This window comes from Gallus gallus, chromosome 6 (genome assembly GCF_016699485.2).
Source record: "Gallus gallus isolate bGalGal1 chromosome 6, bGalGal1.mat.broiler.GRCg7b, whole genome shotgun sequence".
NCBI classification, from domain to species: Eukaryota; Metazoa; Chordata; class Aves; order Galliformes; family Phasianidae; genus Gallus; species Gallus gallus.
In genome coordinates, this window is record NC_052537.1 from 11,454,992 (window position 1) to 11,469,075 (window position 14,084).

Genomic DNA, 14,084 nt, shown 5'->3' on the forward strand with positions numbered 1-14,084 from the left:
CAGAGCTGCATTCAGACACTTGGTTAAGTACAGCAGCATTCACAGTAGCATCTAGAAATGGTGCCCCACCCATGGGAGCTGTTTTGCATTGCCTGTTCACCTGGCAGGTAACTGCAAGATTTTTAGAGGATAATACTTTCTAGGACAGTATATTACCAGTTGGCTGAAAGAGAAGGTTACTTTAACTGGTAGTGGGACATGTTCTACGTGTGTGACCTAGAAGTGCATTCTCTCATTTCCCCTTTTCCATCAAAGTTTTAAAACTCCTTGGCTTCTGCAGCAGAGAGCACGAGGGTTGCAGAGCACACAAGGACTTGGTGTGTTTTCCTGCACGGGCAGCATGTGCACCCTTAGGTTCTGCTATGCAAAAGCCTCAGCTCTGGGTGCCAGTGGTGCTGGCTGCCTGCAGTGTGTGCTAATTGTCACAATTTCTCAAAGAACTGAAATTACTGGTAAATAATTTTTCATTTAGTTTTGTCGTTCATTTTCGTAGCAGATAGTTCTTCCAGCTAACTGGATATTGATGATTTTGCAGATGACGTAAAGCTAGGAGGTGTAGCAAATAGAAGAGAAGTTAGTTTGATGTCCTGAAGGATTTGGCTCGTTTGATCATTTGAGGCACTGGATGGACTGAAATGAGGTTAAGGGTGCAATTTACCTAGGTAAGAATAGTAGCAGGATAGATAATTAAGGGTGCATTACCTGTTAAATGCTCTTGGAAGTAACAGATTAAATGTCAAGGAAGGTAAAAACCCAGGATTCTGTCAGCAGAACTTCATCAACACAAATGAAGGCCTCGTAAGCAAAACACTGTAAGAAGGTATGGGTTTCCATATCCACACAGAATGTGGTCTAATTTTGCAGTATTTCTCTATTTTCTGTAGAATGGATCTCTTTCCTTGATTGCCTGTATATGAGAAGGAAGAACTGATGTGAAAAATAAATTCCTCACATACTGGGTTTCTCTACCCCACCATACATCCTCTGTTGCTATTTTGCTGACTTACAATGATCACTTCGGGTATTTTAGTTGTGCAAGAATAGGCTTGTTTATGTCCAGTGATGAAAGACTGAGGCATAGAAGTCTGATCAATAAAATAAGATAGAGGTGGACATGATTAGCTTTGCTGACTCAGGTCAGACATCTCTAAACTGGATTCTTCTAAATTCTTCTGAAGTAAATTGCAGCTCTCTAAGCATCGTCTTTCCCTGCAGGAGGAACTTCTTGAACATAATTTGCAAACTTTAGCTACTGATGTGGCTCCGGTTTATAAAAAGCTTGCTCCTGAAGCTTTCCAGAACCAGGTAGGTCTGCGACCTTCAGTCAGTGTAGCTGTACCTCTAAACAGGCAGTGTTGTTTGAAAAGAAGATGAGACCCCAAAGTGTGCTGATGGGTAGAAGCTGCAGATCTCTGATGCGATGAATCCCACTGCTTACCTGCAGCTAGTACTTCACATGGTTAGCTCTAGAATAACGTATCTTTTCTGTTTCAGCTAGTGATTAAGTTATGCCCCGAGCTGTGCATTTATAAAAGTCATACCAATAACACTGTAAAAAAAAACCATTATTTAGAGATGTTTTGATTCTGGCTGAGCCGGTTATCTTGTTGACAACCAGTAGTAAGTATTGCATGTTTCATGGGAAAATACACACTTTCTCATTATTCTTACTGGCTGTATTTATTCAGCCATAAGTGTATTTGTGGCTCGTGGGGTTTTAAGTCACGCACTTTCAGTCCTAAGTACCTGTAGTTTATTTTATTTTTAGGTGGAAAATGAACACATGGGCCCAGACTGTCGGCTTGGATCCAAGGACGGTAGGCCTTTCTCTGGTGTCACAGCTTGCATAGATTTTTGTGCCCATGCCCATAAGGACACACATAACATGCACAATGGAAGCACTGTGGTATGTACATAGGATTTTTAATCTCTTGTACTGTTTACCTTTGCGGTTACTGTGTGTTCTGAAATGTTGCTTGATTTAGTGGGTACACTTGCACAAAGTTTTTTAAGGCATTATAAAATGAATTGTGTGTTGTCATTTATAAATTCCCATGCTATTTACATCTATTTATTAATAATCTGCAGAGGATGTAATTTAATTTTGTTATAAAGCAAAGCTATGTGAGTGATGTTTCTTTAAAAACTACCATGATTCTTTGAGGACACCCGAGCTTTTTGGACAGGATAGTCCATGAGACAGATAAGGTATTCAGAGTAGAGGCTTCATGTTCAAAGGCAAATAATCTATCCAGGGATTTGTACAGACATCTGTAGAAGAGCTTAAACAAACTGATTATTAATTTACTTCCATCAGCCTCAATACTTTAAAATTCACTTTTTACTTGCACTGTACCAGACCCCATGGTTAGTAGTTACGAGTCAGAAAGTACAAGAGAACGATGTCACAGAGTAGGTGGTGGAGCCAGGTGCCTGTTGTAATCTGTAACATTAAATCTGATTATCTTATTAGGAAAGGAAAGTTCGCAGGTGTGGGTTATTTCTGTTTTGGTTTGATGTTGATATGTACCAAATACCTAGCTGGTTTGCTAGTGAGAAGATTAATTGCTCAATAAGTGACCTTTTAGAAACTGAGACCATAGTTTGAAGAGGGACAAGCTCAAAAGGAAGCAAGATGAAATAAAACCGATCCTGCCTATGTAACTATGTGGATTTAATAGTTAGAATATTGAAAATATTTCATGATAACTTCTTGTTCATCAATGGAGGTGACACTCCAGAATAATTTCTCTACCAAAGGGTGCGCATACAGAAAAAAGAAATACATCTAAAATCTCTGCCCTTTTAGAAACGGATATGAAAATGGAAATACTTTTGTGATGTTGCTGTGATTCAAAATAACATTGCATTTGGGCATATGCTTAACGGCATTTTTATGTACAATCAGTGAACTGACTGGAAGGATTGTTCGTGTTAAAGGTCTACTTGTATGCTGAGTAAATGCCTGTTACTTTGAAGCATGGAAGCAGATCTCAGAATTCACCAGGAATGCCAGTCCTGAATAGGCTGCTATTTTTTTCCTAACACTGAATGCCATTTGTCTGCAGATATTTAATAAGAAACTGCTTCTTCGCAAAATATTAGTAAGCTGCTGTGAATAAGCTCATGTGCAAGGACAGTCACTTCAGAGCTGCTGAAGCATAGTAATTCAGACCTTTTAAAGATCCCAGATTTGAAAGTGAGATTTCCTTTTCATGACAAAGTGCGTGGCATAATTTTTAATGAAATGTAATTTGGATATTCCTAACAAATATTATCTGAAGTGCTATGTTGTCTCTTAGTATAAAGACAAAATGGAAACTGAGCTTGCTGCTCGTTCAGCAATATTGGATCCCAGAAAGAAAACAGTTATCCTCTTGGGAGAGTTATAATGTGTGGCCAGAAATGCCTGGAGGGATGATAAGATCTGGGGTGGTTTGTGTTGTTGCTTGGTGGGGTTTCTTTTGTTGTTTTTTTTCGTGGTTTGTTTTGGTTTGTTCTGTTTTTGAGGAATCTATCAGGTACCATTTCTATGAATGTGTATTTATCTATTATGATCTGATGTTATTTTGGCTTCAGATTATGCTTGTTGGTATTGGTATTTTCTTTCTGTGGATTGTACTTGCTATGCTTGCTAAGTAATTCCACATCTAAGAGACATGAAAAATGGTGGCCTCTGTCAGGTATCTCATTACATAGGCCAGAACTCATCCCTGTTTTCAAGTCCTGCCAAACTTCCAAATGCTGCAGAATGCTAAAAAAAATTGTTCTAACTGCTGAGAGCTGCTCCTTGAGTTGTGATCTTCATCAGATAGCTCACTCATACACACAACTGTTGTACATTTCCTACTCTCTCTGTTTAACTTTGTTATCTATTGATTTTAATATACTTGAGACAAAGGGCTATATATAAATAGGATGGTTGCAAATGTTAACACTGAGTTTACATAACAAAGTTGGGGTATTTTGACAAGAAGGTGGTGTTCAGAGTGACCTGATGATCTACATACTGCCTCCACTGTAAGATATGACTGTGATTCTTAGGATGTATAGGCTGTATAGGTTGTTTTCTACTGATATGTCTAGATATACAGTTACAGTGATGCATGTGGAGGCCTGAGGCAAATAATTTTCTTGTTCTGCAGACAAGGTAATAGGGTATTTACTCAGGATAGGAAAGAAGGGGACAGACTCTTTAGTGGGGTCTGTTGATAGGACAAGGGGAAATGGTTTCAAACTAAAAGAGGGGCTTCAGACTCAAAGATTTAGATTTAATATATAAGGAAGAAGTTTTTTACAGTAAGAGTGAATTGGCACTGGCCCAGGCTGCCCAGAGAGGTGGTGGTGCCCCATCCCTGCAGACAGCCAAGGTCAGGTTGGACGGGGCTCTGAGCTCCTGATGGAGCTGTAGGTGTCCCTGTTCATTGCAGGGGAGTTGGACCAGATGGCCTTCAAGGGTCCCTTCCAACTCTTAGTGATTCTAGGATTCCGTGATATGCTGGGCTTTCTTCAATCTATATCAGCTTGTTGATCATCAAAATTAGGGTTGTCACTTTCGGCTTGTAACCAGATCTGGTAATCAGATAGGAAAAGTGATGGTGAGCACATCAAAATTATCATGTGTGATTTTAACAGCTGTCCAATCACCTTCTACATTCCCATCTAATTCCAGCAGCTACTCCAATTACCTGTTTAGTCTAAAACAAATCACCATTTCTTACAGGCCACCACTGGTAATGATGGAGCCATTTGCATCTTAACTGTGACATATTTTGTGTGCAAAATGTGGTATGGAGTATTGCACCTTAGTGAGATGACTGCTAGCATTCTTATGGATGACTGTTTTCTAACAGTGTGCCAATAAACAGAATGAGAATGATTTGCCCTGCTTTCTCAGCCTCAAACAAAGTTTATTTGCTGTTTTTCTCTTGTATTTCTTTTATTTGATGTAAAAAGCATATATATCTGCACCTTGCAGCTTAAAAATTTGTACAAAGCACACTTGTCATCTTGCACCTCATTAGTGTTGGTAAGGTTGCTTCCCTTCCTTCTTACTCAGACATGAGGTCTTCATTTGTAAAATCCAAAGTTCCTCTGGACTAAAACAGTTGAAATAAATACATCACAGGATGGTGTGTGTAAAGTGCTGCCAGCTCTATTACCGCTGGTGATGGCATAAAGTGACACGTTTTCATTTCTCCTTTCATATTTGTTGGTGAATCACTTTCACCACAAATATGAAAGGAATACTGCTCAGTGCACCAAAAGTAAAAGAAAAGCTGGATATGTTTAAATGGTTTAAATCAGGCACGGACATGCAAAGCACTGGAGTGAGTTTAATGAGCAGCACGGAGTTTACTGTATATTTAAAAGAATATCGTATTTAATCAGCTGCCAAGAAGAATTTCCCTTCTCTGTCTCTGCCAGAAAAGCAGAAAAAGCATTCAGAAAAGCATTCCTACGTTATTCCAGGTATACAAGTTTTGATGATCAGCTGAATTATTTGCACATGATTCTGAAAAGAAATGATGATCTTTTTTGCTAGCAGTGGAGGAAGAAAAATCTTGGAAATGTCTTTTGTAGATACAAGGTAGAATAATACATTGTAACTCAGAAAAATTGAGGTTACTGCAGGACTTTGACTTGCTGAAAGCCTTTCCTGGCTAACAAAATCACAGCCTGAATTGTGCAGAACTGCATTCTGGAAGAAAAGCTAAAGACAAAAATGGGTATTTCTTGTTTGTAGGTGAATGAAAGCATTGGGCATTTCTACAGCGGTGTAAACTGATGTGTTTATTTGAAAGAAGCAAAAGCAATCTCTGCCTATGGATTGAATTTTTGACAAACCATGAAGGCAATAAATAAGCCATCCATGACTTTTTGTCATCTTTTCGTGTTGTCCTAAGGGCCATCGATGTTTCAATGCAGTGCTAGGATACAGTGTTGCTTATAGACTCTAAATGGGCATCACATTAATAAAGGCTTTATAGTTGATAGTGGATTCTGTGAAATGCAAGTCGTGTTTTTAATGGCTTAGCTGCTAAGGATTATACTCCTAATATTTGTGCAAATCCATGTAAGTCACAGAAATAGGAGGTTTTGCAGTGACGAGAACAAAATGGTTAATGAAGGCTTTGCTCACGGTGTACCACCTATGGCTCTCTCTCACCATGTGGGACCTGCTGCCCTATTTGCTGGCATGGAGGAAGGACAGAGAGCAGCTGCAATTCAGTGTAGTAGTTGGTGCCACATGTTCTGTATCAGGCACTGTGGAAGAAGGAAGGAGAAAGGAGAAATCTCTGCTTTGTGGGCTGCTACCATATAACATTTATTACTGGCAGCAGAACCACATAGTTACTGTCAATAAGCAGCGGCCAACAGACTTCCTCTTCTGTTTTTTCCCTGTTATATTTTTAAGAAGATTCTCTGCTCCTGCACTGAGTTACTATATTTCTGTATTTACAGCTCATCAGGTCATCACTGCATGTAGGTCCAGGCCTTTGCAATAGTGACAGAACGTGTCTGGTGATGGTTAATGGCTGCATGTTGGATCATGTCCACACTGCTTTGTGAGCTACACGTGTGCTTAGATCCTTAAGCTGGTGGGTGAGATGATAACGAATCAGGGAAAGGGTAAACTCCACAACGCTTTAAGGGAAGGATTTTTGTTGCTCTTTGTATTGTGCAAATGGAGAAATACTAGAATTTCACTCCAGTACTCTGTGAGCTCCCAGACAGCGGGTAGTGCACCACGTCACGTTACAGCATACAGCATGACAGTGCTGCCTGAGGTGTGTATAGCCAGCAGTAGCTTAACCTCAGGTGGTCCAAGAGAGAAACATCTGGCATTCCCTATGCTGACTCTGGGATTACACAAGCTTATGCAGGTTCTAACAAGCCAAAAAAATGGTGGTTTTTCAGCTGTAACAGAAAAGAAAGCACATTTGTTTGTATTTGTGATGATGAGCAGTGACCGCACAGCATCTCAGAGTCCCAAGTGGCAGCCCCTCTCCTTTCCGTCTGCACGGGGGAGATGAGTATGGGAAATCTGATTTTCATCTTTCGAGGTTACAAATGCCGTTTGACTGCTTTTGCTACATCTTGAATTTAAAACATCTGTTCTTACGACACAGTGGAAAAGGCTACATCATTTCTGCATGTGAAGTTCAAGAGGCCGAAGGCAGATCAAAGTGGCTCAGAATTATGCATTCAGAGTTGCGTGGCTACAGATGTGTAGGAAATTTCATGGAGTTCATGAGTGCATTTCAGTGGGGAAAAGAAGTCTCATGAATATGCAGGTTTTTCCATGACATCACAAACCCCAGCATTAGGCCTGGATTTGATCACCAGGCACTCTGGAAACATCAACAAACTACCTGACCAGCATTTTCTTTGGCTTTTGAGCAGCCTGGATGATTTAGCAGCACAATCTGGAAGAAGTATTGAGCCTAGCAGGGCATGCAGCTTCACTTTGTGAGGTTTAATTGAGTCCATGATTCTCTCATGGTCAGTTTTATTACTGGGCAGTTTGCACGCGCTGTCAATACCAATGGAAAATGTTGCTTTTAACTTCACAGCAATTGCTTCTTAGTGGAAGATTTTGCACAAATTTCAGTATTAGAGTGGCTTTGGAAAAGGGCGTTTCACATTTGGTGGATTACTCTGCTTCAGCTGCAAATTGCTGGCTCATCTGTAGGACCTGAATTTGTAGCTTGTCTCCTGGCAACATGAAATTTTGGGCTATCCACTTGCAGTTATGACTTCTTTTTATAATAAAATATGTTGTAAGAGACAGTGACCCTGAAAAATTACATGCATTAAGTTTTCTTTTATGGTTTTTAGGCTTTAGGTGTACTGGCATTCCGTTTTCTTTCTGCATGATTTTTAATATACATTAATTTCATTTTTTTCATTCAGTAGTTAATATGTTGCACACTGGAGGTGCCTGTTACCTCTTCATAGTCCTGCCAAAATAGTACAGCCCTTATCTTCTCTAATTCCTCAGCACTTCTTTGGCTTCCTTCTCGTTCCTTGTGATTGATATTGACAAATACCTCATTCCTACCCAGTAGAGGTGTAGATTTTTCTCTCTTCTTACGTGCCTCCCCCAGGTCAAGCACTGCAAAAATGTACATTTCATCTACCATTGCCTCATTACAAATCAGATTAAAAGTAATACATTTTTAAGAAAAAAAAAATCTCTTTATGGGAAAGAATTAATAACTGCACAAGATAAGATTTCTATCAATATATCTGGTGAAATGTGTGATAATGCAGACTGTAAGTTGGGTGAGGGCCTTGATTTTCAAAATAAACAAGATTGTGTGCATTTGAATCTTCAAGATTTAGACATTTTTCAGACTAGCGTTCGGGTCCAAACGTGGGGTGGGCAGAATTGTTAACAAGTGAGAATCAGGCAGTTCTGAATACAACCGAATGGCAGCTAGGTGACTTTTATGCAAACTTCCTTTCTGTTCTTAGTTTAGAAGTGGAGGATGCGCTGAGCCATGGGTAGTTGTGCTCTCTGTATGTCTTACTCTTTCTCCCCTTCCTGAGTAACTTGGAATATGCTGGCAGGTTTCAACCAAATTTCACTGAACTTTGCAGAAACTTGTCTTGGAGATTTCAGCCTCTTCTTCCACACTTTGTGTTGGGGGAGCCCACTGCTGAGTGGGTGAGAGCCCGGGGTTATCCTGGCCTGTAGGCGGGAGCGCAGGGCGCCAGCAGGGCCTGCTTACTGTCAGCTGGTGCCGTGAGGTGGCAGCAAGGTGCGGAGGGGGCAGAGATAACGGTGCTGGGATGGGGTGTGTGGGAGTGTGGGGACGAAGAAGTCCATAGGAAACCAGGTGTCATTTGCTGCTCATGGAACAACTTGTTTTTTCTAAATCTTCCTTGTAGTCCAAAGGCTGCACAGTAGAGGTAAGTGCGCATGGAGCAAGCACATCAGTAAATGCTACTCATCAGCTTCTAATTGCCCTTTCACCTTGCCTTCTTAAGAGCCCGACTTTCAATCCTTTTAAATGCCATCTGAAAAGCTCTTCTCCTTTGTCTGTGCCCCTCAAATTTTCTCCTTTTGCTGCTCTGCAACTGTCAAGCTTTGCATATAGCTGTTTCTAAAGCCCTAACCACCACTTTATTTATTTAGGATTTTTAGTTTGTGATTCTGTAATTCTACTGTGGAAATAAATCTGTGATGCTTTTATGTGAAAGCTGTGCTATAAAGCATTTGTTTTTCCTAAATTATATTATTATTTTCTCCTGTAATGTTAGGCATGGTGGCAAGATTTTGGAGAGTTGAATTAACTGGTGATATGCAGTGCATTCAACCAGCAACCTGCAGTGATGGATGAGAATGCCTCCATTTCGGGGGAGGATCATCTCATCCTTGGATGGTGCTCAGATTCCTTTGTGTGTGTAGTTAGTAACTCCCCATGAAATAGAAGATTAACCATGCCGTGATATGAATGCATGGCTTTCAAGTAATGCAGTACACTGTGGAAAAACAGCATTGTCCTGTGAATTCGATGAATGAAATTCTTAATGGTGTGACTATATGGACACTTAACCAAATGCCATCCCTTGGAAAGCACAGAGTGAAGCCATGTGAAGGTGGTCTGCTCTGCCCTTCTGTTTTTAAGAAAGGGATTTTTTGGTGGTTGGTTGGTTTTTGTTTTTGTCGCTAGAAAAAAAAAAACATTTGTTTTTAAGGTGAAGATTTAATACTAATAATTGCAACTCTAGAAGACCTGAAAATCATAAAATACTGAAAAGGTTCAGCAGTGACTTGGAAAAACTTCAATAAGAAAATCGTTGCAATGCATTTGGATATTACTTCACATTTTTGATGTGCTCTTATCAAACTGGATCTAGCCAGCGTTCTCCTCTTGGCTCCCATATCTCACAGCAACACATAATTTAATAAGAGAAAGTAGGTCAGTGGCCTGAGAGAAACCAAACGCCTGCCGGGTCTCATGACTTTGTTACAGCAGACAGAGCTGGGGGAGCGTGTATGCATGTAGATAGAGTTAGAGCTGAGATTTGTTTTAAAAACAAACAAGATAAGCAGCAACTTCATTTGCCAACTAAAGCCGTGTCATAGAAACTTCTGGTTGAATTCAAATTAAAATATTCTCATGTTCGTATTCTTTACTCTTAAAAAAAGATTCTGAGCATCAAGTACATATAAAAAAATTCCCACTATATTTACAACTCAGATTATTTATGGAGTTTGGCAAATATCTGCAGATAGTGTGAGCTGAACCAAAGTTGCATTGTTCCTTTTCAAGACATAATGGCTTCACCTTATCCTTCAGGTACCGGTAATTTTTCAGCTTCATCAAAAATCAAACAAAATAATTGTCAGATGTTTCTACTTGAAAGACGTATGGCACTGAGACTACAAAACATGAGAAAACCACAAAGTCCAGGCTGAATGCAGAAACGTTTAACTAACTTCTGTATTCTGATTGTATTTGTAAATATTCCCGTTCTTGCCAGGTCTGTACATTAACAAAGGAGGACAACCGGAGAGTCGGGGTGATTCCAAGTGATGAGCAGCTCCATGTGTTACCTCTCTACAAAATTTCACAAACAGATGAATTTGGCACTGAAGAGGGATTGGAAGCTAAGATAAAAGCCGGAGCCATACAGGTGCTCACAGCGTTTCCCAGAGAAGTACGGATGTTAGCCGAGCCTCTGAGAGCTACAAAGAAAAAGAAACCTGACACAAGGAGGACCCTGAGTGAAAAGCAGCAATTAGTGGATAAGAAATATTCAACACCAATAAAACTGAAAACTGAAGCGCCAGAAAATCTCAGTAACACTTTGCATTGCTTAGGTGAGTGCTGCCCATCAAATTCTGCTGGTCTTTTCTGTGACGATGCTGTGCCTTACCCCTCTCGGGAAGGAAAAGCTCCTTCATACTTTTTTTTTCTTTTTTTTTTTTTTGCCCAACGTACTTTCATACTCCTCATTGTAGGGGCTGATGAGCAAGTTGTAGTTGATGTTCTCTTGACACGGGAAAAAACAGGTGAAGTTGCTGGTGGTGTGTTAGCAACTGTGAGTAATGATAATGAACCAATGAAATGCTTTCAAGATTCTGATTAATAATGCTAATAGAAGCATCTTCAAATACAGTTGTGGGAGTGTTTATCTAAACAACAGGCATTAAATTCTATCATTTAAAAGTGCAAGAACTGCTATCTGCTTTGTATGAAGGGTAATGGCTTTATGACAATTGAGCTGATGAGTGTTTCCTTCTGATACTTCAGTGACACGGATACTGACACAAAGCAAGAGGCTTACAAAAAAAAGCCAACAGAACAGCACAACAGTAAACTTTTATCAACTCAAACAATACTTTTCATATTTTTCCTTGAAATACTGTCAGTGAGGGTGAGAGAGGTGGAACAGATTCCACCTCACAACAGCTAGGTGAAAAGTACGCTTTCTGCGTTACGGGAATGTCACTGTGCCCACAGAGTCTTCTGCAACAACGTGTGCATGTGCAGCATGGAGCTGCTCCTTGACCAAACTGTGTGCAGTTGCTGCTGTACCTCAGGTCAGGTTTTGGACCAGCATTTTGGAGAACGAAATTCTTCTGTGGGACTTTTCAGTAATGAAAAATAGAAAAGAAAGGAAGCCATGGAGTAGACTCTAATTAGAAGGGAGAAAACAAATCTGTGGCATTAAAATACAGGCTGTCTACCTTTGGTGAAGAAAAGTGGAGTCTTAGCCTACCTGCTGTAATTTTGAGTTTTAATTCATGAGATACGTGATGATAGATTTAATGTGAGGAATGATAATCAAATATATTTAGAAGAGTAGCTGCACTTTCTAGGAAGAAGATTGCAAACAAAACCAGAGTCTATTTGATATGTCTGTGATTTGTACGCAGCACCCCAACTACACGTTTCACTCGGCAGAATCAGGCCAACAAATAAGATTTTGCATAGAGCAAGATGGAATAATTAAATCAGTATCATTACTCTCCTAGGAAATTAGACAGACACTGAGTTAATCTTCATGCAAGTTTGGGAGACGCAGTCCAGGCTCTGAAACAAATATAAAAGTTCTTCTCAGGCTGAGGACGCCATCCAACAGTAACTCCAGTGCAGTGATTAATAACTTCCAGTGTGCTCCGGGTGGACTGGAAGCCTTGGAAGGATTAGAGGACTCTGGCTTGTGAAGGAGTTCTGAAATCGTTTGATCTCACTGGAAAGTTGTTCTGAAACATTGAAACAGCTTCCAACTGTCAACCTGCACGTGACTCTGTAGTTACGGCATGACTTCTTTATTTGAAAACCATGCCTTGAACTAAGGGTATGCTGTCCAGAGTTTTGCTGTATGCTTTGGGAATGTAAGATTTTATTCCCTTAAACATACAAAAATAATTAAATAGCTGCGTAATCAGGTAAACTTCTATAATTTGTTTGGGCTTGAAATATTCAGGTAATTTAAAAGGGCTGCTGATAATAATAAGACCGATGAAGAAATACTCAAAGAAGCAAGAAGGTTTTTCAGAGATGGAAAGATCAGAATATGAATTAGAACATTTTGCTTCTATCGTGAAAGTTTTTATCATGGAGACTGTGACAGTGGAATCCCTGAAGATTCTCTAAGTGGAAAACACAGTTTACATCATTATTTCTGACTCTAGAAAGAAGTCAACACAGTAAGCCCGAATCTGCAGATGGCACATATAGCTGCACATAGCCAAGTCTAATAACTGGGAGCATTTATGCACACTGTGTGTGCTTCCTGTACGGGGCAGTGGCTGAATTTCACTGTAAAGATCTCTGTTCTGCCTCTTGCTGAAAATGTAAATATCTGTAATTATGAATTTAGAACATTATAGCATTAACTTACACATACTTTTTTTTTCTTTTCTTTTCTTTTTTTTTTTTGCTGTAATAGGGGGTCAGTCCTTTGGTTGATCCTCTCCATTTTGCCAATGGGAGGTGTCATTTTAGTCCTGAGAAATAACGAGTCTGGCAGAGATTATTAGGCTCAACATGAAAACGAATCAAATAGCCTCTGAAATGGAGGAGCTGAAATTAAACTGTGCAGCAGTCATCACTCCTGGTGGTAAACTGGAGGAAACAATTATTTAATAGTTTAATAGCCTTCTGTATGAGCAGTGGCCATCAATTCTGGTCATACCTTTTAAACATTAAAAAAAAAAGGTTCAGGAAATAATGAAAGTATGGAAAAAACCAAATTAGAGGAAGGTTACTGCCTATAGTTTTAGGTAAGCAGTGAATAGAGTACTGCTTTACAGCTTCTTTAAGCATGTCAAATACTGCTGCTAAATTTTGTCCTAATAAAAGAGGAAAAGAATACATGTACTGGAAAGGAAAAAGGTGTCGATGAACGGTATCTGTAATTACTCAGTGTACAGGTGAGTACAAGAGTTTTAGACTATTACTTCTGCTTTTTAAGTGAAAAAGATACAGAAAATATGCAGTTAGAAAAGAACTGTTGTACGTGCAGCCATTCATGTTTTAGGCCATGTGAAGTCAACACTCTTTAATGTTGCCCTGGGGGGATTTTGGAGTCACAAGGCTGGCTATTTGGTATTGTCCATTACTATTGCCTGTTATCCATGTAGTATTTGGCAGACATTTGACCATCGTTTCAAATTCAGTACTGTATTCCCAGCTGGAAAGAGAGACCCCTGTAATCTGCATGTCTTCATTACACATAGAGCTGGAAATTAAGAAGTGATAAGACAGGATTATCTTCTGGTTTTACCTAGCAGCAAAGATGATAGTGAGGAGGACCTTTACGGTGCTGAAGCCAGCTTAGATCTGCCTAGTAGTAGAGCACGCATATGTGAAGACTTAGTTTGAATCCAATTTCTGCCCAGTCTTTTGTAGAAATGTTTCTATATTCAGTAGGGTGCATAGATCATGCAACTCTAGTCAGTATCAAGCAGCACAACTTGCAGTTTTTACATTTGTGCTCATGCTGAGAGCCTTCAAAATCCTAAACTGTTACAAAATACACAGTAAAGATAAAAACTGTACATCCTTCCTTATCCATCATTAGCCATGTTATTCTGGACAACTAAACTTTAAAGATGG

General features: G+C 39.7%; 1 protein-coding gene across 7 annotated transcripts in view; it reads left to right on the top strand.

Moving 5' to 3' along the window:
* Nucleotides 1-14,084, top strand: part of TET1 (tet methylcytosine dioxygenase 1) — a 100,939-nt gene that overhangs the window by 73,937 nt on the left and 12,918 nt on the right. For 4 of the 7 annotated variants that reach the window (XM_040703169.2, XM_040703170.2, XM_040703173.2 and 1 more), the window contains 4 exons: nt 1,216-1,305; nt 1,769-1,906; nt 8,899-8,919; nt 10,498-10,837. In XM_040703169.2, the coding sequence (XP_040559103.1) occupies nt 1,216-1,305; nt 1,769-1,906; nt 8,899-8,919; nt 10,498-10,837 (589 nt within the window). The remainder of the gene's footprint in view (nt 1-1,215; nt 1,306-1,768; nt 1,907-8,898; nt 8,920-10,497; nt 10,838-14,084) is intronic. The other 3 variants (XM_040703172.2, XM_040703174.2, XM_040703175.2) reach the window with 1 other exon arrangement.